Source organism: Pan troglodytes, chromosome 8, assembly GCF_028858775.2.
Source record: "Pan troglodytes isolate AG18354 chromosome 8, NHGRI_mPanTro3-v2.0_pri, whole genome shotgun sequence".
Lineage (NCBI taxonomy): Eukaryota > Metazoa > Chordata > Mammalia > Primates > Hominidae > Pan > Pan troglodytes.
Genome location: NC_072406.2, coordinates 124868629 through 124896414, shown reverse-complemented (window position 1 = coordinate 124896414; position 27786 = coordinate 124868629). Strand labels below are relative to the sequence as shown.

The 27786-nt window shown below is 42.9% G+C and overlaps 1 protein-coding gene across 13 annotated transcripts in view; it reads right to left on the bottom strand.

Moving 5' to 3' along the window:
• VTI1A (vesicle transport through interaction with t-SNAREs 1A) overlaps positions 1 to 27786 on the bottom strand; it is a 441715-nt gene that overhangs the window by 104843 nt on the left and 309086 nt on the right. The window contains exon 8 of one of the 13 annotated variants that reach the window (XM_063781194.1): positions 22778 to 23684. The exons of 9 other annotated variants lie outside the window; for them this stretch is intronic. In XM_063781194.1, the coding sequence (XP_063637264.1) occupies positions 23678 to 23684 (7 nt within the window). In that variant the 3' untranslated portion in view covers positions 22778 to 23677. Of the gene's footprint in view, positions 1 to 22777; positions 23685 to 27786 lie in introns of those variants that run through there. 3 more of the 13 variants (XM_063781191.1, XM_009459246.5, XM_063781192.1) reach the window with 3 other exon arrangements.

Genomic DNA, 27786 nt, shown 5'->3' with positions numbered 1-27786 from the left:
ACATCAGAATTATCCCAAAGATTACACACCTTTCATTCAATGTATATATGTTTTTGTCTTCACTTAATTATGGCTTCAGAATCAACTTGAGAGAGGAAATGTAACTGTGACTGTTTCTGGGTCCCAGGGATATCCAGATTCGTGTCTACCTTTTTTGGTGTGTGTGTGTGTTATTTGAACATCTTTCCTACCAAGTTCTGCACTTTTGATCTGATGGTATTTTCATTTATGAGGCTCTTACCAGTTCCATGAACACTACAGTTTGAGTTATAATCACTGAATCACAAAATCGAAATTAGAAGGGGAAGGGACCTTCAGGGCCACCTAGCCAGGCCAGCCCTCTTCCAAGCTCGAATCCCCCCAGCAACACCCCCTGACAAGTGGTCCTTCAGGAATGTATCCATTTTTGGAATGAACTATGGCAGCAGCTGAAAGGCTCTTAGCAAACACTCCCTAGCAGTTCAGGGCAGAGATGAAGAATGCTGTGTCCGATGAGAAGTCTGCAGGGAGTTTAGGTAGACCAAATGTAATTACCCAGACTGGCATCTGGCTAGGGCACCAGCTCGAACAGCCCCACTATAATTCCAGCTGATGGCAGTGACACCTTCTGATGAGAGTCTTGTCAACTACAAGCTGCTCTTTAGCCAGACTTCACTAATACGCCGCGACGGGAAAGATCGGATACAGATGTTTTCACTCAGAAGGCCTTGGAAACGCTAAGGTCCTATCTTCTCCTCAAGGAGAAAGAGCATGCGCTTCCACGCCGAAAAAGACGCCAAAGGGCCTTCACGCAGGGCCTGGCCTGATCCAAGCGTCATTGCAACATCCTTTTCCAGTGTGGCCTCCGAGTTGGCGTGAGGTTTTAGTGTTCCACTCTCAGTGCTGCTTTGAAAGCCCCAGCATGCAACTGGCGACAGCCAGTGAAATGGCCCTGGACACACAGAGTCCAGCAAGCGCTCTGATGAGGTCTGTGGGAAATGATCTGGTTCCATTCTGGGGGTACAGTGATGAGTAAAATTAGGTCCCTGTCCTCACAGAGCTTCTAGGCCGTAACAAAATCACATGTACATAATATAGAGTTTTAAACTGTGGTAATCGCTACAAAGGAAGCAGATCTGATACTATGAGCATCTAGAAGAGGGGACTTGTGTCAGTCGAAGGGTCTTCTAGGAAAGGAGATGCTGGAAGGAGTTAGGTGTGCAAGAGGTTTCCTGGGGGTAATACCTGTAGCAGATAAATGGAGGAGGAGGCAGAATTGGGCAGGAAGAGCCTCGGACCACAGTGCAGAGCTGACAAAGTCTCATTTATTTATTTTTTAGACAGAGTCTCACTCTGTCGCCCAGGCTGGAGTGCAGTGGTGCAGTCTTGGCTCACTGCAAGCTCCACCTCCTGGGTTCAAGCAATTCTCCTGCCTCAGCCCCCCGAGTAGCTGGGACTATGAGTGTGCACCATCACACCCCGCTAATTTTTGTATTTTTAGTAGAGGTGGGGTTTCACCATGTTGGCCAGGCTGGTCTCAAACTCCTGACCTCAAGTGATCCACCCGCCTCAGCCTCCCAAAGTGCTGGGATCACAGGTGTGAGCCACCGCGCCTGGCCAGGACTGACAAACTCTTAACCAACCCAGTGAGGAGCTCTGGAGCCAAGACAGCCCTGTAGAGGAATCCCACCTCAGGCAGAAACTGCCTAGCTTCAGGACCACACACTGCGCCTAGTCAATGACTGGGGGCCGCCTGGGAAGAGTGTGGCCTAGCTCTGATGCTGACATGGGTCTCTGAGGGTACCAACACCTGGGGCAGACTGCATGCCTGAAAGGTTGACAGCTGCACCTCTGTAGCTGCTGCAGGACTGAGCTTTTCTAGAGGCCCAGAGAGGGTGTCCCAAAGGTGGTAATGATGTTGAATTAAGATCTGGGCCGGGTGCGGTGGCTCATGCCTGTAATCCCAGCACTCTGGGAGGCCGAGGCGGGTAGACTGCCTGAGCTCAGGAGTTTGTGACCAGCCTGGGTAACAGGGTGAAACCCTGCCTCTACTAAACTACAAAAAATTACCTGGCCGTGGCGGTGTGCACCTGTAGTCCCAGCTACTTGGGTGAGGCAGGAGAATTGCTTAAACCTGGGAGGCGGAGGTTGCAGTGAGCCGAGATCAGCCTGGGCAACAGAGCGAGACTTCGTCAAAAAATATATATATATATTCTGAAGAATGCGCTAGGTTAAAAACTGAAGTGGGAGGGGTGAGTGGGAATGAGAAAAGGATTCCAGGCAGGTGGCACAGCATGTGCAAAGGCCCTTTATCTGTAGAGGAACACTGGGGTGCCCGGGGAGGAAAAAGCCAGGAGGAGAATGATGGGAGGGAGGCGAGCTGCAGAGGAAACAGAGGCGGAATCGTGCCAGCCTGTGGACCATAATAAGGATTCTGGTTCTATCAGCCATGTGGCTTTGAGAAAGCCACATACTAATTTTACTGATATTTAGTTTCCTAATCTATAAAATGGGAACAACAATGCATACTCGATAAGGTTCACACACGGATTAAATCAGATTATGCATATTGAGCTCTGACTCTAGTTCCCGGGACATGAGACAGCACATGGTTAATTATTATAATAATTTTAGAAAACCTCCACTGGAAACGCCTTCTGCAAGAAGCAAAGGAGAAAAATGGGCTTATTTTTACATTTTTCTTTTCAAAGGCTTAAAAGTTTGATTCTGAAATAATGTGCCTGATTTGAGCAAACTCCAAGTGAAATTGCTCAATGCCTTTTCCACCAAGATCATGGTGCTACCACATTTTCAATTATTAAAATTCTAGGCATATAGGTAGGTTATTATTTTATTTATTTATTTATTTATTTATTTTTAGAGACAGGGTCTTGCTCTGTCGCCCAGGCTGGAGTGCAGCAGTGTGATCATAGCTTACTGCAACCTTGAACTCCTGGGCTCAAACGATCCTCCTAGCAGGGATTACAGGCACATGCCACCATATTGGGCTAATTTTTGCTTTTTTTTTTTTTTTTTTTTTTTTGAGAGACAAGGTCCTGCTATGTTGCCCAGACTGGTCTCGAATGCCTGGCCTCAAGTGATCCTCCTGCCTTGGCCTCCCAAAGTGCTGGGATTACAGGTGTGAGCTGTAATCTGCCATACAACTAAGTTTAGAATTAAACAATCTCAGTAACTCAGAACTGAGTAAGTAACAAATAGCTTGTAACAGAAAAATAATCTGTGAGAAACCTAAAGAACAAGGAAGTTCGCAGCCTCAACAGCACATTGTAAATGGAGGAATGTGGCTATAAAGAGCATGAGAGCTTCTACTTAATAATAACGTTGAAAAATAATTTCTTCTCTCGCCAATCTCACCTGTTTATGGGAGTAATCCTTCAGATGCCTATTTTCCGATTATTCTAATCCATAAAATGCCAGAAACAAGAAAATACAAAATGAGGAAAAACATATGTTGATTGGAGATGCTGAAACAGATTTGACTGCCAAAGAAACTTTGTACCGAGATGGTCATTTTTTTGAATAGTGGGATGAGCATGTGCTAACAGAGCAAAGACATTCTCTAAATTCAAGTCCAGATGATCTGAAATAGCTGAACATAAGCCCAGCGCCTACACCTTTGGCATCATGAGTATATAAGAGCTTAGAATAACCTGACCCATAGCTGAAAAAGAGAGGACAATCTCTCTTATGTAGATATGTTCACAACAAACTTATTTTATGGGTAGCAGTTTAAGAAATCACTGTTTGCTCCAGCTTGCTTATCTCTGTGTCAAAATCTAGTCTCCTCTTAAAAAGATAAAGCTGGCAGCCACTGTTTTACAAGCTCACACACCACTTCCTTTGACTTCTTAGCGTCTAGTAAATACACGAAGCTATTATTTTCAGCTGCTTATCCCCATGTTTATTCCATCCAAGTTGATTCTGACTCCTTCTGACCCTTAAAGAGTGCAGAAGACTGAAAATATCTGGCCTCTACTCTTGGAAATCTCAAGAAGAAATATTGGTAATATCACTCAAAAGAACTGGAAGTATGTGTACCCTTTGGTATTTCTTTCTCTCGTTCCTTTTCAAGCTGCGATAAAGCAAACGTGAGATTTCCACAGCCACCTAAACAGAAACATCTTTGAGAATTTGAAAGTATTCAACAAATCCACTTTGATTATTATTCTTATTTTTTTCCTTCTTTTAGGAAAATGTGTCACTCAGTTCCTGAACTTCTCCTGCATATTTCTTTCCTGTGCCAAAGGCTTATCAACTCTTAGGTCATCTTGATATGTCAAAAACTTCTTGGATCACAGAGCTGAACCTAAGCAGACTGGACAGGAATTTCTTGATTCAGACAAAAAAATGTCTGATAAGAAAGCTATTTATGTCTCCCAGTAGAGCAAGGAGGCAGTCTACCTTTGCCCATATGTTGTATGTTAGTATTGAGTAAACTAAAAAAAAAATTTTTTTTCCTGGAGGACTGCTACCTGATGGAACTGCTCCATGCTTCTGAAGCTTTCATTAAGGTGACTCACACTGCAAGTAATTTTAAAAAACCCTCCCAAGTTTTACCTTTGCCATAGATTTGCCAGAGACTTTTCTCAGTAAAATAGGAGTGAACAGGAAAAGCTCTTTGTCCTGTATAGAATAATTAAATTCTTTTTAAAAATACAACATTTTATGAAAGATTTGCACTCAGTCCAGATGGTATCAGGGTTGTGGTTATTTGTGGGTAATCGGTTCACGTGGGACATTGAGGCATAATTCACAATGGCCATCAGTTATCAGGGGGACAAGTGGGGTAACAATGGTGAATGGTCTTGGCAGAAGAACTTCCACCAGTGCTCAGAGTCACCGGCCTTTCCTGAAGCCATTCTAGGTTCTTCAGTTCAACAACATGGGGATGATGGCTTTGGTATTAAGTTAAAAATGAGGTGATGTTTATCCAGGTAGCTGGTAATTCCAACTCATAGATCAGAAAGGTCACTTTCTAGAGTAATGTGAGCTCCATAAGGCTATTATGGAACTTGCTATCACCAATACACTTTTTTTTTTTCCTTTTTTTGAGATGGAGTTTTGCTCTTGCTGCCCAGGGTGGAGTGCAATGGCACGATCTTGGCTCACTGCAACCTCTGCCTCCCAGGTTCAAGCGATTCTCCTGCCTCAGCCTCTCGAGGAGCTGGGATTACATGCATGCGCCACCCTGCCCGGCTAATTTTGTATTTTTAGTAGAGACGGGGTTTCTCCATGTTGGTCAGGCTGGTCTGGAACTCCCTACCTCAGGTGATCCACCTGCCTCGGCCTCCCAAAGTGCTAGGATTACAGGCGTGAACCACCGTGCCCGGCCACTTTCACCAATACTTTGTATTTGCTTCTGTGAAAGTTAAATGACAAAATGGGCAGAATCGAGTTTCACTGCAGCACTTCCTTAGTGAAGAGGCCAGAGAATGAATGCCACAATGTCCGGGAAACGGAGGCCTCTCATCTCTTTCCCTGCCAATGAGTTTTGCCTCTGACTGATGAATGTCAGGCATGGAATTAAAATGAGATAATCACCAAAAACTACTGAGGAAGGTATCTCTACCAGGCAGGTCTTACATTCAGAATAAAATCCTTTTTGGTGAAGTCTTGTTTTCACTTTCTAGCCCCAGAGATGGCCTTTCCTCACAGTGCTCTATGTCAGACTCAAAGGATAAACCTTCTGCATAATTAAGCACTGCTCCGTGGCTGTCTCCACCCTCCCACCTGAAGAGATGGCACTGATTTGTTGGTGTCAATTTAGTGCTTGTATTGTGGGCATAAGGTCCTGAAATTTTCTATGGTGGGCCTAAGAAATCCACCCCCACCACAGTAATTCAGACACCACTCAGACAAGGCAAGCCTGGAAGGCTGGGAGATAGGTCAGCACCAGCCACACCTGGGAACTTGTCTTTTTTATTTTCTGGTCATCCATGTATAGAAACAGAATCCATGAGGATTCTTTAAAAGGCAAAAGAGTGACAGGAATTGACACGGACTTTGATTTTACTTTCTGTAATTAAGAAACTAATCATCAGGTATGTAAAAGTCAGCGTAGTGAACTTTTACATACTACTACCAATTAGGAAAAAAAAGCTTTGAAAGATGTGAGTTTCAGTTTCTCTTACTAAGCAAGCCTTAAGAAAAATGGCTTTTAAAGTTAAGTCAGCCTGGCCGGGCGCAGTGGCTCACATCTGTAATCCCAGCACTTTGGGAGGCCAAGGCGGGTGGATCACCTGAGGTCAGGAGTTCAAGACCAGCCTGGCCAACATGGTGAAACCCCGTCTATACTAAAAATACAAAAATTAGCCAGGCGTGGTGGTGCGCACTTGTAGTCCCAGCTACTCGGGAGGCTGAGGCAGGAGAATTCCTTGATTCTGGGAGGCAGAGGTTGCAGTGAGCCAAGATCACCCCACGTACTCCAACCTGGGCGACAGAGCAAGACTCCATCTCAAAAAAAAAAAAAAATTAAGTCAGCCTAACTCAAGATTTGGAAGTGAGAAAATTATAATAATGTGGCTTCTTCTGTTTAGATGGTTTACATTAAATGCATCCTGGGGGATGAGGAGGTAGGGATGGTGCCACTGGCTGGCACCTCACACAGATGGGAGGCCGGATAGACAGATGGATGTCAGACAGCAGCTGTGAGACAATCTCTCTGCTCATAACCATCTTGTTTCCGGGACACAGACCAGAACAGACCGCCTAGTGCTAAGGCCCAGAGCCTGTTTCTGCACTCCCCTGCACCAGCCTTACTCCTGAGCTCCCCAAGGTTGCAGCAGATGTTAAAAACTAAAGTTGAAACCTTTAAGCTGTAATGAAGGAGTTCACAGGGTTCATAATCCCAGTACCCCACCCCAATTCTCCAGTGATCCCGCTGAAAGCTTTCAAATAGTCCTCAGCACTAACACGGTGCAGCGCGTGTTGAACACACTGATCTGCCCACGATTACCCTCGGCTGCTGTAAAACAATCTCACTCCTCGAGTGAATGCAGGCTGCAGCAACAATGGTGTTATTGACTTGTTGCTCCGGCTCTATTTAGTTATTACCCTCGGGGCCACAATCAATAGACTGCACCAAGTCAGCCTAATAAATCCCAGGCTCTCACTGGAGGTTTGCCAGAAACGGCAAGAAAATCTATGGCAGGGAAACACTTAGAGTGCGAAGACAGAGAAAGCTGCACTGACAGCTGTATAAATTAATTAACAAGGAACTGTTTATTCTTTCAAAAGATCAGATTGCACATTTATCATCATTGAAGAAGTCACAGATTGACTATCGCAAAAGTATGTGGTGATATATTTTTAAAACCCACATATTTGGAGGTACACACACAAAAGAGAGAGACCTGTGTCCTATGGCAATTATTTCTTTCTTTATTACATTTTCAATTACTCGATATAAATTTGCCTTCTGAGCACTAGTTCTGGCCAGTGTATTATTTTCAGCTTATTTGGACTAATGCAGTCTGCCTTGATAATTCTTTAAGCTTGTGGTTGAAACAGTCAACACGATAAAAATGAAATGTTGATCATTAACATTTGTTGTGCTTTGGGATTTTTTTTTCCCCCTCTGCTGTTAGGAATTTGAATCCTACTTGTAATGCAGCAGTGGAAGGAAAAATGCTTTAGGTGATAGAAACACTAAAAGGTCAGTGAAAGCAAATGCTAGGTTATTTCAGATCATTGCAAAAGAATTCTAGGATGGTTCCTTACTTAATAAGCAAATGGTGTGTAGATTTAGTGGCAAGGAGCTCAGGATCCTACAGCCTTAAGACACATTGAATTAAACTTGGGCCTGCACTGGGACAACACAATCTTCTTCCATGGATTGAAAACAAATATAAGAGATCGATGAGGCTCTTGGAACCTATTTGCTACTGCAGTGGTACTTTAAAGAATTTTTATACAAAACTTTATCTTTATCCCAACTCTATCCATGCTGGTATAGAATGTGTAACTTGATGAAAAAAGGTCTTTCTAAATGCTAAGCCGTTTCAGTTTTTAAATTCGGCAGTGGAGGTGTTAGAAATGGTCTTTAAACAGAGTCACAAGACCCAACCTCAATATCACTCAGCTAACTGACCGACGTTCAGTGAGAGTCTATTAGGGACAAGGCACTGAGGCAGCCATTGACTGGTGGTGACACAGGCGTCATTGTTCTCAGGCGTCGAAAGCTTATTTCATTGCTTCGGTCTAGCCTGGGATATGTCAGCCCTGTTGCATGTTAACACACTCCTGTGAACACAAAAGGGCACAGCAATCCCCTCAAACATGTACCCTTGAACTTGACAGGCCCTCAGGAGGGGGGCTTCTCCGTGCACACACATGAAATCTGTTTCATTCTGGGACTGCTAATTGTGTTGTCCCAATAATTTATTGCCTCTTCTAAATGGTTTCCAGGTAATAAGAGTTAATTGACTCAAGTGACTTTCATCCATTGCAATTATCTCCTAATATTGTACATTAGGCCCATGTACTTTCTGTTAATCAGGTCAAATATGTCACCTGAATAGAGGCATTAAAAAAAAAGGTGGAACTTAAAATCATCACCCTAAACTTATTTCTAAATGTGCTCACATAAAGTTGTTCCTCCTGAGATTAATTTACTGCCTAAGCCTGACTTGGCTTTCCCCTTGGAGACTGGTTAGAGCCGTCAGACTCAGAGTTCACCTTCTTCACGCTCATCTCCTTTGTAGTGGGAAGACCAAAGTTCAGAGGAGGAAGTAGTCATCCTGGGGTGGCCCCTGGATGGTCAATGGCAGAGGCAGGCCCAGGTCATGGATTTCCCACCACTTCTTTCTGGCGTCCTGAAGTGAGGTGGAACTATGAGAGGAACTATGAGAAGAACCTTCCAGAAAACACAGATGCCTTTGTGTCTCTGCATCAGCCTGTTTTGGCCTCTCTCCCCAACAAAATAGCTCCTGAACTGCTTCTCTGGTGCCCTCAGCTCCAGACCTGAATGCTCAGTCTCTTTTTGTGACATTTTCTCCAACACCCTCCACATCGAAACATTCCAGTTTCCACGGCCTCAGTGCCAAATGGCATGAGCATTAGGTGTCCTGCGCTGCAGCTACTCACAGCCTCACCTCAGCCAAGCCACCCAGTGTCTCTGACCCCTAGCTGTCTTCTTTTGCCAAATAAGGGAGCTGGATAGAAGACTCCTAAGGGCCCTTCCTCTCTGCTCTAACCTTCTGTGTTTATGTCAGTGGCTACTCATTAGTTATTGTGCCCTGTCATGTTTGCATAGCTCTCCCTACACCTCCCAATATCTTCACATCCACTGGCTCTCTGCTGCCCACCCCAGATAAGATATTAGATCCTGGCAACAACACTATGCCTTAACCCAAAGGCACAGTGGAGTTTCAGGCCTGGGGTAAATCTCAAATCACACCTAAAGATCTCTCTTGGTCCTCTCTTCCCACATTTAGGATGCACCGGATGGGCAGTCACTTGGTCCTATGGCTACAAATTTTCTTTCCAATCAACTGTCTTCTGCCAGATACTGGAGCCACCACTTGCAACACTGAGAAGTGTTGAGGTTGAACACTTCCCAGGCACACCCTTAGCCGAGTTGAGGTGTGTCCAAGTATCATCCTTTCCTAAGACTTCCAGTGGTTAATGATCTGGATGGAGGAATGGGGCTAGCACAGGATAGTTTATGGGGCAGGTGTGTGTTTCTGGAATTTGTGGTTGTGTGGAACTCCAGGGTTCTGGCTTCTATGATCTGAAGCAGCAGTTCAGTTAGTGTTCGGTGTGATCGATGGTACAGTTGGGAAGAGGAGTGTGATAAGTGTGAACATGCATGCTTTGTGTGGCAACTAGATACCAGGTACCATGTACTTTCCCAAACCTTGGGAAAACTTCCTTTGATTGATTCAGTAAGACCAGGAACTTGGTATTATTATCCTACCTTAGAGAGAAGAAAACTAAGTCTCAAAGAGGTTAAGTGACTTGGCTAATGTCACAACAGTCACCAAGAATCAGCTCTTAGACTTCTGATAGCAAGGTCAGTTCTCTTTTTATTACATCCTACTTCTACCCAAAAGGCCCAGAAATGGTAGGGAGGTAAGAGACGTATATAAATTAGGGTGATTAAATCACTACCTTATTGGTAATTATTTTACCTACTCAATGGGCACACTTTGTGAGTTTTCGAGTTACACTCTATGGCTTGCAGACTAGAGTTTCTCAAGCTAAGTGGCATTCTATTGCTAAACTCCACCCTGTTCTGCTCTGAATGACCTATGCCAGTCGGTCAGTTTTGTTCCGACTGACCAATGGGTTTCCAAGGTGGACTGGGCTGAGGTGTGTCTTGGTAGATGACCACATCAATCCACAGTTCTTTTTCTTCCTTCAAAAACATGGCTGTACAACTAGATATCCATATGCAAAAGAAGACAGTTGGACCCTTACCTCACAGCATATATAAACATTAACTCTAAATGAATCAAAGACCTAAATGAAAGAGCCAAAATTATAATTCCCTTAGAAGATAACAGATAAATAAGTCCTTGTGGTGTGGGTTTTAACAATAGACTCTTAGATGTGACACCAAAAGCGCAAGCAACAAAAGAAACTAAATTGGATTTCATCAAAATTAAAAACTTTTGTGTTTCAAAGGACACTATCAAGAAAGTAAGAAGACACGCTGTAGAATAGGAGAACATGTTTGCAGATCGTATATACAATAAGACATATCTAGACTATCTTAAAAAACTCTTACAACGTACTAATAAAAAGACAACCTAATTAAAAAGCGAGCAAAGGATCTGAGTAGACATCTCCAAAGAAGATATAACAATGACCAATAAGCACAGGAAAACATGCTCAACATCATTAGGACTCGTGAAATGCAAATCAAAACCACAATCAGATACCACTTCTCATCCATTAGGATGGCTAGAATTGAAAAGTCTCATAACCATGAGTGTTGGTGAATATGTGGAGAAATCAAAACCTTTATATTGTGCTGGTGGGAATATAAAATAGTACAGCTGCTTTGGAAAGCAGTTTGCCAGTTCTTCAAAAAGTTGAACACAGAGTTACCATTTGATCTAGCCAATCCACTCCAAGGTATATAAGAGAATAAAAACATATGTCCACACAAAAACTTGTACACAAATGTTCACAGCAGCATTATTCACATAGCCAAAAGGCAGAAACAACCTAAATGTCCATTGGCTGAAGAATAGGTAAACAAAATGTGGCATGGTATATCCATACAATGGAATACTATTTGACCGTAAAAAAGGAATAAAGTACTGGCACATGTTATAACCAGGATAAACCTTAAAAACATTATACTAAGTGAAAGAAGTCAGTCACAAAAAAATCACATATTCTATGATTCCATTTATATGAAATGGTCAGATTAGGCACATCTATAGAGAAAACAGATTCATGGTTGCATAGGGCTGGAGGAATGAGGGGATTGAAGATATAGCTAAAAGGTACAGGGTTTCTTTTTGAGGTGATAAAAAGGTTCTAAAATTGACTATGGTGATGGTTGCACATATAAGAGTATACTAAAAAAACCCCATTGAATTGTATACTTTAAATGGGTGCATTGTAGGTTTTGTGAATTATGTATCAATAAAGCAGTTACTGAAAAAAAGTACCCCCAAACTCCCTGAAACCACCAAACTACACACAGCTCTTGCACAGCTGTTTTGCTGCAGGACAAGCAAACCCTTTCTCCTGTTCCCTCCCCAGTTCCTATGGTCGGCCTCATGTGGGCAGGGGTGCTGCTCACTTTAGAAGTGCTTTCCCTTTCATCCCTTGCAGGATGGAGAGAAGGAACACTGGTGATGAGAACTGACTCATTTCTGGGCACATGCTGCCTGCCAGGCTCCACACTGCGTGTTGTACAGAAATGATCTCATTTAGTTCTTCCAACTGCTCTCTGAGGTAGATACGACTTTTATCTCTCCACTTAAAGATGAGGAAAATTCTCCAAGGTCAGACAGCTAGTAAGAGGCAGTGCCTGGATTTGAACCCAGGTCCACCTGACTTCGAATCTGGGCATATGTGAACCTTGGTTACACACTAGAAAGGGCGCCCGTGTGTGCTCATGCAAGCCATCCTCTCCTTGGGTCCTGGGGAATCCCGAAGTCTTCTCCATTCAAAACGACTCAGTGTTCCCTGGGAGAGCCAGAAATGTCTTTAGAGAGAAGCTAGAACATTCTTTAGAGATAAGTCCTATCTCTCCTGTTTATTTCTAAAACATGTCATTTGAAAATGGGAGAAGGGTCACCTTTTCCCCTGCAGCTGACATGCTGAATACCATCTCTAACCCTATTTGTTTCTGAAGAAACTTTTGTTAGGAAGAAACCTACTGGGTGAGTTTTAAGGAGATATTTCTACAAACATGGCAGAAGCAGGGTGTTATAAGATTTAACTACGGAATTAATTTTCTTTTTAAGAAAACATTTGGGGCCAGGTGCCGTGGCTCAAGCCTGTAATCCCAGCACTTTGGGAGGTGGAGTCGGGTGGATCACGAGGTCAGGAGATCGAGACCTTCCTGGCTAACACGGTGAAACCCTATCTCTACTAAAAATACAAAAAAAAAAAAAAAAAAAAAATTAGCCGGGCGTGGTGACAGGCGCCTGTAGTCCCAGCTACTCAGGAGGCTGAGGCAGGAGAATGGCGTGAACCTGGGAGGTGGAGCTTGCAGTGAGCCGAGATCGTGCCACTGCACTCCAGCCTGGGTGACAGAGCAAGACTCCGTCTCAAAAAAAAAAAAAAAAGAAAAAAGAAAACATTTGGAATTAATCTGTTTTGTTCATGAGGCTGCATCTTTCAGCCAAATTATTGTTTTCGTGTCATACTGGCATACAGACTACATGAGTTTAACACTTTCATACAGTATGCCTGCCTCTGCCATTAACTAGCTGTGTGATCTTAGGCCAGTTACTTGCCATCTCTGGGTACCAGCATCCAGTTGGAATTCAATAACTGTGGAATAAAAGTGTCAAACACATAATACGAGTGGGTTGGATCAGATCAGAGGTCGCCAACTGGCAGTCCATGGCCAGATTCCGCCTGCAGATGTGTTGGTTTGGCCTGCTCGGTTTGAAATTAAAAAAAAAAAAAAAATCGTTGCCAACATTTACAAATGCTAAGATTTGTAATCCAGAATGCAAGCATTCTGGAAACTCCAAAAGATATGACCCCAGAGGGCCTACATGCCCCCATGGCAACCATGGGGTGGATTCTGAGAAGCCTCTGGATAGGGTACTCCCTCTCCAGTTCTCCTCAACACCTCCTGGCCTGTTTCACTCACTGTGGTACCCACCTGGTTCCTAAGGTATGTAAATATGCCACCTCTGACCTGGGTTATTTCCCAGATTCCTACCTGCTCTTTCTCCAGGCTATGTTCTAAGGTTTGTGGTGTTGCAACAGGAAGGTAAAAGAGGTGAGACTCCTGGATCTTGCCATATACCTTTCCAATACTAGGCAGAGCAATGGGATGCATGGATTGAAACTGCATTGGCTTGCAAGCCTGATACCACACCCAGAACAGAACCTAAGGGAGATACTCGGAGGGCATTTAGGCCTCACCAAGGCTCCACCTTGCTGGAGACCTCCAGCTTATGGAGGGGTGGCGCACCCAGGCATGAACTAGGAGGCTACTGTTGGCAAGTCTGGCTTATCAAAGACATGAAGATAGGGAAATTCCATGGTCTTTCATCTAATATTCCAAATGGATTTGGACTTTAAGTCAACTCACTTTCTTCCTTATGGGAATGAGAGGTAAATAGACCCTGCAGATTAAATGACAAAGCCCTCTCTGACTCCACCAGAGGCAGCGTAGAATCCTTCCACATACAGGAAGGGCTCGCTCTCTAGTTGGGATAACCTTACAATGAGGCCCTGAGACAGCCACGCCCTGCATCAGGGTATAAGCAAGGCCTGCTGTCTGTGTTCTGAAGTCAGCTGGGCTGTGGTGGTGATCTGGATTTCCAACTTACTTGTGGATGTAATTAATTGCAAATTTTAGCTCTCCCTATTTCACACAAAATTTATTTGGGCTCTGCATGTTATTTCCCTTTGCTAGCCCTTCCAAGTTTTTCTTTCACGAAATGAGTAACTGTCAGTCCTAAAAGGCCAGAATTACTTCCTAATGGGTTTGGGTTTTAAACAAAACAAAACCAAAAAAACTTATTTTGAAATAAATTTAAACTTGAGAGAAGTTTCAAGAAAAATGAGTTCCTATACCCTTCATGTAAATTTACTAATTATTATTATTTTGCACCCTAAGCTGTACCATTCTCTGTTTGTCTGCATAAAGGCATATTTCATTGAGAACCATTTGAGTCAGTTGCAGACATGAGGCTCCATGATTATAACACATTTACCCAAATCAGGAAATTTAATAATGATCTAATACTAACATGGAAACCACAGCCTGTGTTGTCAATTGCCCTAGTAATGCTCTGTATTTCTTTCCCCACCCTCACCCCTGCTCCAGGATTCAACCTGGGATCACGAACTGCACTTAGTTTTCTAGTTGTCATGCCTCTTTGGTTTCTCTTAATCTGAAATCCTAACTGGTTTCTGAAGATGCTTTCTTTGTGGCATCGGAGAACCAGAAGAGATAGAGGTTGAGGGTGGAAACATGCAAAAAAGGAGAAAAAACCCCAAATGTAATGGGTGAAACTGGTAGACGATCATGGGGGAATACCAAATGTTCCCGTGGACTGCAGCAGTTGCTCCAGGAATTGCATCATATGCTTAAAGTTGAGAAGGCCAACTTGCAAAGCTAAGAGTCTTCTATTTTGGTCTTATGCTTTCTTCCAGAGACAACTGCCACGTCCTGCTCTATTCATCCCAAGCCTCTCCAGAAAGCGCCTTGTGGAGCAGTAATTACATTTCCAGGGTGGCAGAGGCTCTTTCTCGTCAGCCTTGTGTCTCTCAAAGCCTCTAAATCATTCCATTATACCATAACAATGGATCCTCACACTCGTCATGCAATTTGTTTTCATTATGTAAATCACTTCATTCTCTTTTCCAATATCTGCAGGGAGCTGCAAACCACTGAAGGTCAAAATCTGAAGTGGAATATGCGGGGCAGGGACAGAGAGGGGTTGAGGGAAGCCTGGCTTGGTCCTGGAGGTCACCTATCACATGAGGTTGGGAAGGAGCAGATAGGAGCACAGAAGTCCAGGAAAGGCATGAGGATCCAAGGGGGAAGTAATATGTGTCCGGCTTCTGTGACACTAGTGCCTCTGGGCACATGACCTGCAGGTCACCCTCCCCAAGATGCCTGATGACAAGACTGGTCCTAGGAAGAGGTGAAGGGCCCAGAACATTTTGGCCTTTATATCATCTCACCATGCCTTACATGAAGTTTGTGTTTAAAATAAGTTAGTTACATGTCCCATTGGTCTTTAAACAATTTTAAAAATTAGTATTTTTTCATCGCAACCAAGAAAATTGGGAGAATACAGAGAAACAGAAAAAAAAAAAAGAGGAAGGAAGAAATAAGGTAGGCAGGCAGGAAAGACCCTTGCGTTGAAAACTCAAACGAATGTATTTAACATTAGGGAGTTTCTCCTCCCCTTTGTTCCAGTATGTGCCATGCTGTTGTCATTAGTTTATGCCCTCCTGTTTTCAGAACTAGCACAAATACACTAGAACGGTTTCTCTCTTTGTGCTTTTCATCTGACAGATTTTACTTCATATTCGGCATTGAATAGGCACTTACTTCCTTTTAGGCACTGGGTCTGCAATCAGGGTTTGCTGCCTCCAGGTGAAGAAGGGACTTGGGGAAGCAAAATAGACAAATGATTAAGAGTATGGGCTCTGAGGTCAGACCAACTGGATTCAAATTCCAGGATCTCCACTTACTAGTTCATGACTTTGGGCCTTGGCCTTACCATCTGTAGCAGGAGATGATAAAACTACTTACCCAAAGATCGCTGTGGGAATTAAAATGCGCTGACACATATAAGAGCTTAGCACAGTACCTGACACACGGTAAGGCACTCAATAAATGCTAGCTATTACTATTATTCCAGTATGGATTGAAAAGTCAACTTTAAGCCACAGATTGGGAAGCTGATGAAATCATTTCCCTTTTAAAGAATAAAAACTCACATGGCTAAGAAATCAGTGGCTTTAAACTCTGCTTTGAAGGATATGTAATATATATGGAGCAAGATTTAAAGAACTAACACCTGAATGTACTATTGCTACGTTTTTCTCACTAAACCACAATTGGCATGGATCTTATTTCTTTTGTCCCTTTATAGCTTCAAATGAAGAAATCCTTGGCTTCCATCTCATCCAACTTACCTGCCACTAAACCAGTCTCACAACTTCTTAAAGTACTTGTAAATACTTAGAATACCTATGCTATGTTAAATTTCCTTTGCCCCCAGCTAACTAAGGAAAAGGTTTATGAAGATGCATACAAGACCTGTTTTCCAGCACCCTTGCTAAAAGTCATCACTTTCTCTTCCCTATGGTAGGAATCCAATGGGAGATTTTAGTTCTTTGGACCACAGGATTCCTTGAGCATTTTTTGTTAATCTGAAGCAAGTATTTTTCTCTCCTCTTTGAAGTATACTAGCATTTCTTGCAAGGAGAATCTAGTTCCTGATTTTCCTATTGACTATTAATTTGAATGCAATGGTTTCCTCTTCAAGTGAGGTTGTCTGGAGCAACCAGCAGGTAAGAATCAGATACCAATTCTTGCAGAAACAGCTTCTTTCTAACTAATAAATCTAAAATTATATTTGAACTTAAGTTTATACACAGCTCTTAATTGAATTTAGCAAAGTTTATAAACAAAAATTTAAAGTAACTCCATAATAATTATTTTTATCTTTGAAAGTACTGGCTACTATCTGTTGAACTTAACATTATTTATGTATAATTTCCACACTTGGTACATTGCTTGTAGTCAGTTTTAAACTTTGACTTGTGTTTCTTTCCACGGAACGCCTTCTTTATTGCCTAATGTCTCCTTTTATGCTTAACCTTGTCAAAAGGCCTTAACATTCCTTAGCACGTGCTACTACACCTATAGGTCTGGCCCTGACCTCATACCACTCTCTCCTTTCTCTTGCTTCTCCAGACACACTGGCCTAATTCTGTCTCTTGTCCTCTGCCCACTTCCACCACAGGGCTCTTGCATAAGCTCTTTTCTGTGACAGAAGCATCTAGGTAATGCCTTCATACCTCAGCTCACGCCTCACTTTTTCATCAACCTGCCTTGGCCTCCTGTCAAGGTAAAATCTCTAGACCACAGCTTCTCCAGGTGTGGTCTCTGGACTGGCGTCGTTAGCATCACACAGAGATAGGTTAGACATAGAAACTCTGGGGTAGGGCCCAGACATCTGGGCTTTGTTTTAACAATCCCTCCAGGGGATTCTGGTGCCTGCTAAAGTTTGAGAATCACTTACCTATCATCTAGTTCCACTGCACCATGAAGCTCTCCTTCATAACAGTCATCACAATTACTTTCAAATTTGTGTGATTATTTGATTAACGTCTGTTTCCCCCACTATACTAAGGGCAGAAACTGTGTCCCTTTTGCTCACCAACATTTCCCCAGCACCTAGCAGTGTTCAGCACGTAATTGGTGCTCAATAAATATTGTTCAATAAATTAAACATAAATGTAATGCTCAAAAGGAAAAACACACCAGGTGAGGTGGCTCATGCCTGTAATCTCAGCACTTTGGGAGGCCGAGGTGGGCAGATCACTTGAGGCCAGAAGTTCAAAACCAGCCTGGCCAAAATGGTGAAATCCCGCCTCTACCAAAAATACAAAAATTAGCTGGGTGTGGTGGCGGGTGCCTGTCATCTCAGCTACGTGGGAAGCTGAGGCAGGTGAAGTGCTTGAAACCAGGAGGCGGAGGCTGCAGTGAGCCAAGATTGTGCCAACTGCACTCCAGCCTCGGTGACAGAGCGAGACTCCGTCTCAAAAAAACAAAACAAAACAAAACATACGAACTAGTAATTTACAAAGCAAGAAATAGAAATGGTATTTTAGCATGCTCAAATTCAATTAGTAAACTAGGAAACAGGTATAATAATATGATGTCATTTCCCTTTCACTTCTCAAGTTAGCAAAGATGAAAGGGAATTATAATATCCAACCAGGACATGGGGATCATTGCTGTTGTAGGAATGTGGGTTTGAGTAGCTTTTCTGAAATGCAGTTTGTCATCATTTTGAAAATGTAAAATGACCCAGCAATGCCACCCTTAGTCATTAACTCTAAGGATATATTAGTACCTCTGCACACAGGTACATGTATGTACAAGAGTATAAATTATAACATGGTTAACTCTAATTTTAAAATAATGCAAATATTCACTAATACAGATTTGTATGAGCAAATTGTGGTGCGCTGACAACACTAACTACCATGCAGACGACAAAAATGATGACGCTGAGATGAATTAATTGATGTAGAATTAACCATGATCACAATGTTAACATTAACCAGGCTCAAAATACTAAGTAAAATGAAAAAGCTCAACTTAATTAAAAATTTATATTTATACAGGTATATATCCAGAGAAAAATGTCTAGACAGATACTCAGCAAAAACACTATTAATGGTGTGAGTATGGTGGTCTTTATTTTCTTCACAATTCCCTATAATTTTCAATTTTTTTTTCAATATATCACTCTATATAAAACAGAGAATTAACAATAACATTTTTAAACACCACGTTGGCTTAAGCAAAATATAACTAGGAAGGCGAAGCACTTTTGTAAACACAGAACCAACTAAAGATAATTCTCAAAAGATGACTCTTGCATTATTCACTGTTTTGGGTTAACCACACCGCAAGTCTCCTCCATTTGCACCGAAAATCAAGAATTTCTGCAACTGGCTGCAATGACCGACACATCAAGTACCGCAGGCACTGATTGGGGTTAAGTAGCTGGTAACTGACCGTATGCATGCAAACCACATCCAAAAACTGCTGGCACAGGAGAGATAAAATCCCTACCCTTAACTAAGGATTCCAGAGGGCGCCATGTCCATGAATGGGGGCCGCCATCCTCATTGCTATAGGTCGGGCATCAGTCTGTTGGGGATCTCTAAACAACTCCCAGGGATGTGGGAGACAGTCATTGCAGGCATGATTGCAACTATTTAAAATCTTTCCTTCCACCTCTCTCTTTTTCTCTCCCTGAAACTGTACATATTCTTGGGATGCTGTTTTCTGGAGAGGGTGCTGTGGCGTGAATCAGACGGATAAACCGATTGAGATCAGGTGATCTTTGTAGATGCCAGTGAAGCAGTGTCTGATTGGCACCCAGTTTACCACATGTTCTTCGTGTTATATGGTGGTGGGCAGAAAAAGGGTGAGGCTAGAGGTCAAAGGCAGAAACTCAATGACCTTGATGTGCATTTTGATAAAACAACACCTGAGAGCTAGACTGAGATGAAGGATAAAACAGGTCCCAAACCAAGAGAGCTTATATCAATATATTGTACAAAACTCCCAAACACAGGGCTACGAAGTCTCACAACTCAGCGAAGCAGGATTGTAAATGCCACCAGGCCATTAAATTTACTTCTCAGAGCTATAAAGCAGGGCAATATGCTCTTAGTATAAACGGGCAGAAAAGAAGCAAGAACTCAATTCAACCTCATCACCTTAGTGCAGGTGAGGCATGTAAAATTATGCCTGGACATGAGATTTGTAACAAAGGCCAGTGGTACCTTTTTTTTTTTTTTTTGAGATGGTGTCTCGCTCTGTAGCCCAGGCTGGAGTGCAGTGGCATGATCTCTGCTCACTGCGAGCTCTGCCTCCCGGGTTCACCCATTCTCCTGCCTCAGCCTCCCGAGTAGCTGGGACTACAAGCGCCTGCCACCATGCCCGGCTAATTTTTTGTATTTTTAGTACAGACAGGGTTTCACCGTGTTAGCCAGGATGGTCTTGATCTCCTGACCTTGTGATCCGCCCGCCTCGGCCTCCCAAAGTGCTGGGATTACAGGCCTTTGGGATTACAGGTGTGAGCCACTGCGCCTGGCCCAGTGGTACATTTTAAGTCTACTAAGGGGCCACATGCTCAGTTATTCATTCTCTACTCACCAAAGTGGTACCACTAATAGGTTTCTGAGTCCAGAGCCAAGTGGCAGGGGCTGTCTGGGTATGGAGTTTTCGGTGCCAAAAGGTAGGGGTTGAGGCTATGCAGAAACATCTTTCAGCTGTGGCTCTTGTTATATATATATTTTAAACTAGCATTGGCCCAGATCTTTTGGTTGTGCTGAGCTGGATCAGTGAGATTTAAATGTCTTGATCCATTACAAGTATGTGAAACATGGCCCTGAAATCTAAAGGGAACTGCTGTCCAGGCCCAGCACGGAAATCAATTCCGCAAGTAGCTGGGAGGGAAAGTAAGCTACATTTTCAAGTGAAAATGTTCATTTTCAGGCAGTGGTGATAGCCTCATATTCAACAACTCTCTTCTGGGTAGATATTAATGAGAAATTGGAATACTGACGCTAATGACTGCATATCCCTTGCATAATTACAATGACCTGTAGTCCTTTTTAAATGCCAAATTAGCTGATTAAAATTAGTCAGTCCTGTTGAAGTTATAATATCCTAATTCAAATCTCCTGCCCAAATATACTTGCAGAAACTAATATTTAAAGATGGATTTGGAAAACTCAAAAAGCACTCCGTTTCTAATATAGGGCCAAAGTAATTTCAAATGCACTTTAGGAAGCTTTAACTACGGCTTCTATTCCAATTCGTAGGAACCTCTCTGTCTTCGTGTTTCTGGATTACTACCTGCTTTCCATTCAGGAGAAAAAAAAAGTTCTCAGCCTACTTTTGTCCAACTTCACCCCTGATTTCACTTTTTTTGTTCTTTTTTGGCCCTCACCCTTTATACCTTGCAGCTACAGAGCTACCTCTGAAACACTGGCTCTAGCATCCCCTATGAGCCCAACTGCAGAGAAGGGGGCTGTAGCCCTTAAAGCCATGTGAAATAAGACCTGAAGTAACCGTGATACCAGTGTTTGGCCACCCTTGGCTGAAATAACATATTTACCCAGCAACAAAGCTTTCCCATCCATTTTTATTTAAGAGAGATTTTAAATAAAATCTAGTAAATGAAACTGTAATGTATCCAGTGCAACAACTGTCAAAGAACAGCCATTTAACTTCTTTGGAGGGGAAAGCATAATGCTGTCCAGGACTGCTGTAAATCAGTTCACTGTAAAAGACTTTATTTACTCAGATCGCGGAGTAGATATTCAGAAAACAAAATAAGATAGTTTCTTATGGCAAGAACAAGATTGCTACATGTGTATAGATACACAAAGATACAAGATCAGCATATACATATATTAATATATTCATATACATACACACACACACACACAGAGAGAAAGAGAGAGAGAGGAGGGAGAGCAGGAGGGAAAGGGAACAAGCACTGGTAATAAATACAGCAACAGAATCAGCAGTTTCCAAACTCAGTTGTGTAAAATCGAACTTATTTTTCTAGCTTATAGGATTAAAACTGGATTTTAACTTAGAGGTAACACATTGCATTGATATTAAGAATAACGTCAGGCTGTGTAAATATTTTTTTAAAAGAAAATGTGGCATTATTAGTGAGAGTAAGACATAATTGTTATGTTTAAGGAAAGAAAGCCTTTATTTGTTCCCTATACAATCATAACTCAATCAAGCAAACAAGGCTTTTTCCTCCCCTCAAACCACCATTATAATGGGAGTTTTGTGTAAGCTCCTTGTTTGTACAAAAGCCTGACGATATAGTCTTGAGGGGTAATCCTAAGGCTGTTAGACCAAAATTAAAACAAACCTTACCAGTAGATCTGTGTTTTTGAGACAGCTCTATTTAAGAGGGCCATGCTGATTATACCAAGAGATAAGCCCCACAGAATCTAAGGGTGATCACTTCAGCAAACATGGGCATGGCATTGCAATTTTCTAGTTTTTCACCTCACAGAAGAGCAAAGATCTCACAATCACTTCGTTAAATAGCAGCGGATTCCTCAAGACATACAGCCCATGGTATGCATGAGCCTGAGTAAGAGGTTGACTTTAATTTTTTCAGCCTTGAAAATAAAAAAGTTAAATGCTCACGTATATAATTGGTTCAATTATCACTAAAATAAAGCAGTGCTGACAAGGGTTCTACGTCCTATTTCTGCATTCTTAAATCAAATGTGAAGTTAATATTATACATCAATGAACATCTGTATTGTTTCCAACTTTTTGGTTTTTTTTTTTTTTTTGGAGATGGAGTCTTGCTCTGTCACCCAGGCTGGAATGCAGTGGCACGATCTCCACTCACTGCAACCTCTGCCTCCTGGGTTCAAGCCATTCTCCTGCCTCAGCCTCCCCAGTACCTGGGATTACAGGTGCACACCACCATGCCCAGCTAATTTTTGTGTTTTTAGTAGAGATGGGGTTTCACCATGTTGGCCAGCCTGGTCTCGAACTCCTGGTCTTGTGATCTGCCCGCCTTGGCCTCCCAAAATGCTGGGATTGCAGGCGTGAGCCACTGTGCCTGGACTGGTTTTTCTTATAATAAAATAAAATCTCATCTTGGTCCTTGACCCAACACACACACGCTGGTAATCAAAGTATCACAGACATAACAAATTGTGATGAGTCTCAACACTAGGTTTTAACATTTTAGAATAGAACAGGATATAGTAGTCTCCTCTTATCCATGGTTTCGCTTTCTGCAGTTTCAGTTACCCAAGGTCTGAAAGATACTAAGACATTTTGAGAGAGAGCGAGAGAGAGAGAGAGAGAGACCATATTCACCGAATTTTTATTACAGTATATTGTTACAATTGTTCTATTTTACTCTTGGTTATTGCTGTTAATCTCTTACTGTGCCTAGTTTATAAATTACACTTTATCAAAGGTATACACGTACAGGGAAAAACAGCATAAATAGGGCTTAGTACTATCCATGGTTCAAGCTTTCAGGCATCCACTGGCGGTCTTGGAACATATCCCCCTTGGATAAGGGAGAACTACTGTGTTTGAAATTGTTCAAACATCTACCTCCCTAGATTCTAGTTCTTCGTGTGGACTCCCGTATATTTTTCTGTTATATCTTCCCTATCCCTCTTCTTCATTTCTGGCTATTTGCAACCCAGGCTGAGATGGTTCCAGTATTCCCCAATGGGAATTGATGGGAATTGTTCTCCCATCCCAAACTTCCCCGTCACTTCTCAGATGTGTGTTTTTGTTTGTTTCATTTAATTACAGCGTCCATATTCAATCACCACTCACTCCGAGAATATGTGGGATTGGTTAGACCCTGAAATATACCCTATGTCTTCTGATCCAGGCAGACCTGGAGTGCTGGAACAGTGAGCCATCAGTGGCAATGGGAGACTTGTGGGGTGGGAAGGCGGGTGGGGAAGGGCAGGTGGGAGCTTCCGTGGGAGGAGAAAAGCATGCAGTTCCTTTGAATCTGCTTCTTGAACCAATAAAACGGAATTCCTTCATACTTTGTGTAGGTGTTATGGTTGACTGGGAGGATTCCCTGAATTCAGATGGCTCTCTGCAAGCTGGAGACTGGAGAAAAGAAGCTTGTTTGAAAAGTGTTTTGCAATTGAACAGTGTCCGTTGTGTTTCCAACAAAAATACTTTCTAACGCAGTGTCGCTAAACGTTGGTTCGGTAGGCATGTGAACGAACTCTATACGCTCGGGGAAAGAAGAAATGGATTTTATTAAGTTTATTAGCAGCTCAAAACATGATACTTCAACAGTGGGAGGAAAGTGATCCACCCACACAATTTGAGTGGAATGAGCATTTGGCTTTAACTACAGCTCATAAGTGAAACCTAAAACCTAGTTTTCCATCTGAAGACCTTTGGGGTCCATTTTTACACTACCTTGATCAAACCAGGAATGAAAGTTCAAGCTGGCTTCCTCTGGTGAAGGGTCCTGGAGTTTCTCCAGTCACACCTCTCCACATCAGCATCGCCTCGGGCTCCTTTTTCTCTCTCACTGTAGCTTAACTTGGCTCCCAACCAAGGATGCATTTCTACCAATCAGATGCCACCAAAGACCTCCCCTCTGGAAGCTGGCTGGGGTAGGGAGGCAGAGGAGGCCTGGGAGGGAACAGGGCAGGAGACTCATCTCTGAGGCCACTTTCACAGCACAGGGTGTCATTGGTGAACTCAGCTCCAGCCAAGATAAAAGGCTCATATTGTTTCTCTTTAAAGCATGAGCAGCAGGTAGGAAGATGCCTACCTTGTAGATGCCATGTTGCCCAGGCTGGTTTCGAAAGGAAGATGCCTACCTGCTGCTCATGCCTTAAAAAGCAATGATGTGTATGAAAGTAATAACAACTACCAAAACATGCATTGAGAATGGGGCATGGGTTGGGCCATCCATAAGCACCTCATTCAGTCTTCACAACCACACTTGGAGGGATTTTCTATTATGATCTTCCTTTTACAGAAGAGGAAACAGACTCAGTAAGCAAGGGGACTCGCCCAAGGCCACAAAATGGTGAATGGCAGGGCCAGAGCCTGATCCCACACTTCTCAGCCCAAGCCCTTGCTCTTGAATACCGAGTGCCAGCCTTTGTGGCTGCAACCAGCACTTCCTCTTACAGCACTGGGTCTTGGATGTCTTGCCCTGGAATCACTTTGGGGTGCATTTAAAAATGTAGATTCCTGAACCCTGTGCCACAGGTTCTGATTTAGCAGGTCTAGGATGGTGTCCAGGAGTCTTTTTAACCTGTACCCCAGGTAATCCTGAAGTAGACTAATGTTTGTGGATCAATGCACTAGAGCTTGAGATGAGGGGTAGACATAGGTGGTGGAGGTTGCCAGGCCTGAGCTGGCAGAGATAGAGAGATACTCCTTAGAGATGATGAGAAGAAAGTGCAGGCTGGGGGTTTTGAGAAAATCTGCAGTAATATGGGACTCTAAAAGACTCTACTACCCTGTGCAAGACCCCCCTCCTCTATGAGCTTTCCTGTTCATGCTAATCCTGAGAACTTCCCATTCCACAGGTTTCTGCAGCTCCAATGTGGGTCCTACAGTCACATCCTACCTTATTTTACAGGTAGTTATTGCATAACTGCTATTTGCAAATATATGTCAGATTGAAATAAATGACAATACTTACATGCAAAGATGCTCAGGGCAATATTATTTATAATCACGAAAAATTGTAAACAAAATATCCAGTAGAAGATTAAACTGTGCAGACCTCCTAAACAATAGTTTATAACATATAAAATGTTCACATGCTGTCAAGTGGAAAAAGTAAACAACAATTCTATTTACATGGTTTGTAAAAATCAAAAACAAAAGATTGGAAGAAAACATATTGAAAAGTTAGAATGGGTATCTTTGGGTGGCCAGATTACAGATGATTTTTATTTTCTTTGAAAGTTTTTCTGTTTTCAAGTTTTTAAAAAGAAACATATTACTGTCATATTAAAAATGTCATCAAAAAATCAAAGCAACAGGTCAGGCGCAGTGACTCACGCCTGTAATCCCAGCACTTTGGCAGGACGAGGCGGGCAGATCACTTGAGGCCATGAGTTCGAAACCAGTCTGGCCAACATGGCAAAACCCCGTCTCTACAAAAAATACAAACAATTAGTCTGGCGTGGTGGCCCGTGCCTGTATTCCCAGTAACTCAGGAGGCTGAGGCGGGAGAATCACTTGACGCGGAAGAATTGCTTGAAGCTGGGAGGCGGAGGTTGCAATGAGCTGAGATGGTGTCACTGCACTCCAGCCTGGGCAATGGAGCAAGACTATGTCTCAAAAAAAAAAAAAAAAAAAAAAAAAAAAAAAAAAAATCACAGCAACAAAGAAAGAGTGAAAGCAAAAGCAAAAGAGCTTTTCCTCCAGGAATAAGTTGGAAAATGGGCAAGTTGTGTCTGGAATAGTTACTCCTCTTCCCTCCCAGCACTCATCACATAGCAATTCTGTGTCATGGAACTTATGCTTGACTGACTGTCTCTCTGCTACAGGGTGAGGCCCAGGGCATGTCCTGCTTGGTCACCCTTGTACCTACAGTAGCTAATGGAGGCCTACACTTGGCTGCCTCTGAATTAGTATTTGTTGAATGAATGCATAATGATGCATCTTTTTTTTTTTTTTTTTTTTTTTTTGAGGCAAGGTCTCACTCTGTCACCCAGGCTGGAGTGCAGTGGCGCAATTATGGCTCACTGCAGCCTCGACCTCCTGAGCTCCAGTGATCCTCCCACCTCAGCCTCTCGAGTAGCTGGGACTACAGGCACACCACCACGCCTGACTAATTTTTTGTACTTTTTGTAGAGACAGGGTTTTGCCATGTTGCCCAGGCTGGTTTTGAGCTCTGGGACTCAGGGATTCTCCCGGCTCGGCCTCCTAAAGTGCTAGGATTATAGGCGTGAGCCACCGTGCCCAGCCAAATGATGCATCTTAAAGAAAGCAGGCTTACATTTGCCTTTTATTGCTGGATATCTCTATTGGCCTATTAGGGGCTAATAGAGAGAAAAAAATATTTTAATGACATATTCTAGATTCATAGACCAGATTTCACCTCTCCAACTAAGCTAACAGTACCTAGAGGGCAGGGCTTCCATCATATGTAGTATTTCTGAATTTTCCTGAACACCAGTGTTGGACATGTAGTAGGTGTTTAATAAAGACCGGCTTTTCTGATGGAGATCACAGCAGAAGGAAGCATGCCCGCTGAGAGAAGACAGCCTCCTGGATGCCTCCCCCAGAGTGCAGGCATGACTCCAGTGTCATGCAGTCGGAGCCAGCCTGCCTAAGTGTAAATGCTGCGTGGAACTGAATGGCTGATTTTGTTTGCTGACAGAGGCAACTAGGTAGCCCGGGATCTTTATCTGCAAAAGCAGTCATGCCGTAACACACTGCCCCGCCCCACCCCTTTTGGAAAAAGATTGATAAGCACAATGATGATGTTTTAATGAGCTTAATTGCACATTCCTTATGTGCCTGTGGAGTTGCCAACCAGCTAGTTCCACATCCAACAGTTTACTTGTAATAACTTTTACCCCTTTCTCCATGCCACGGAGCATAATTATTCTTGCGGTGATCCCGCAGTTCAGCTCTTTCTCCCTCTCCTCCCCTCCCTCTCTCTTTTTCTCGCTGTTTTTTTCCTTTCTGGGAATTACTCTAAATGGGTATCTTTGAAAGGAGGGTGGCAGGCTGCTTTTGGTACAGTACTTACCAAGAACCCTTTCATCAAAGAAGCCCTTGTGAGCATGCTCTGGACTTGGGCCAATCAGATCATCTCGCTGTCTGTTTCTGACCCTGGTATGCAAGTCAAGCCAGAGACTGCAGACAGGCTGACTGCACTCCTAGGCCAACCTGTCTTAGCTGACTGAAAAAATGCTGAAGGGAAAATTACCTGTTTGGCTCCAGACGAAATTAACATTTTTTATATATATACACACAAGTATGTTTATTATTTTTTGTTTAAAAGCGTTTGCCTATCTAATATATTCATTAATGTTATCTGGTCAGTACTTGAAACATTTTGAAATATGTGCAAATGCAATAAGGCTACAGGGCCTGGAGGCAAAATAAGATGAATTTTCTAATTAACTGACAGAAAACTGTTTTGGGATTAACGAATGGCTGTTCTGTAATCTGTTTATGGGCGCTGCTCCATGCAGGGACATTTGGTCCACGTGCAGACCCTGGTAAGTTATAAGGACCCAGATACCAAGCACTCCTACCTCTCCACTATTCTTCATTAACCCACTCTCCACCAGGAATCAAGTACTGAAGGTGGATAGTGTGGCCCCCACCCTGGCAGATAATGG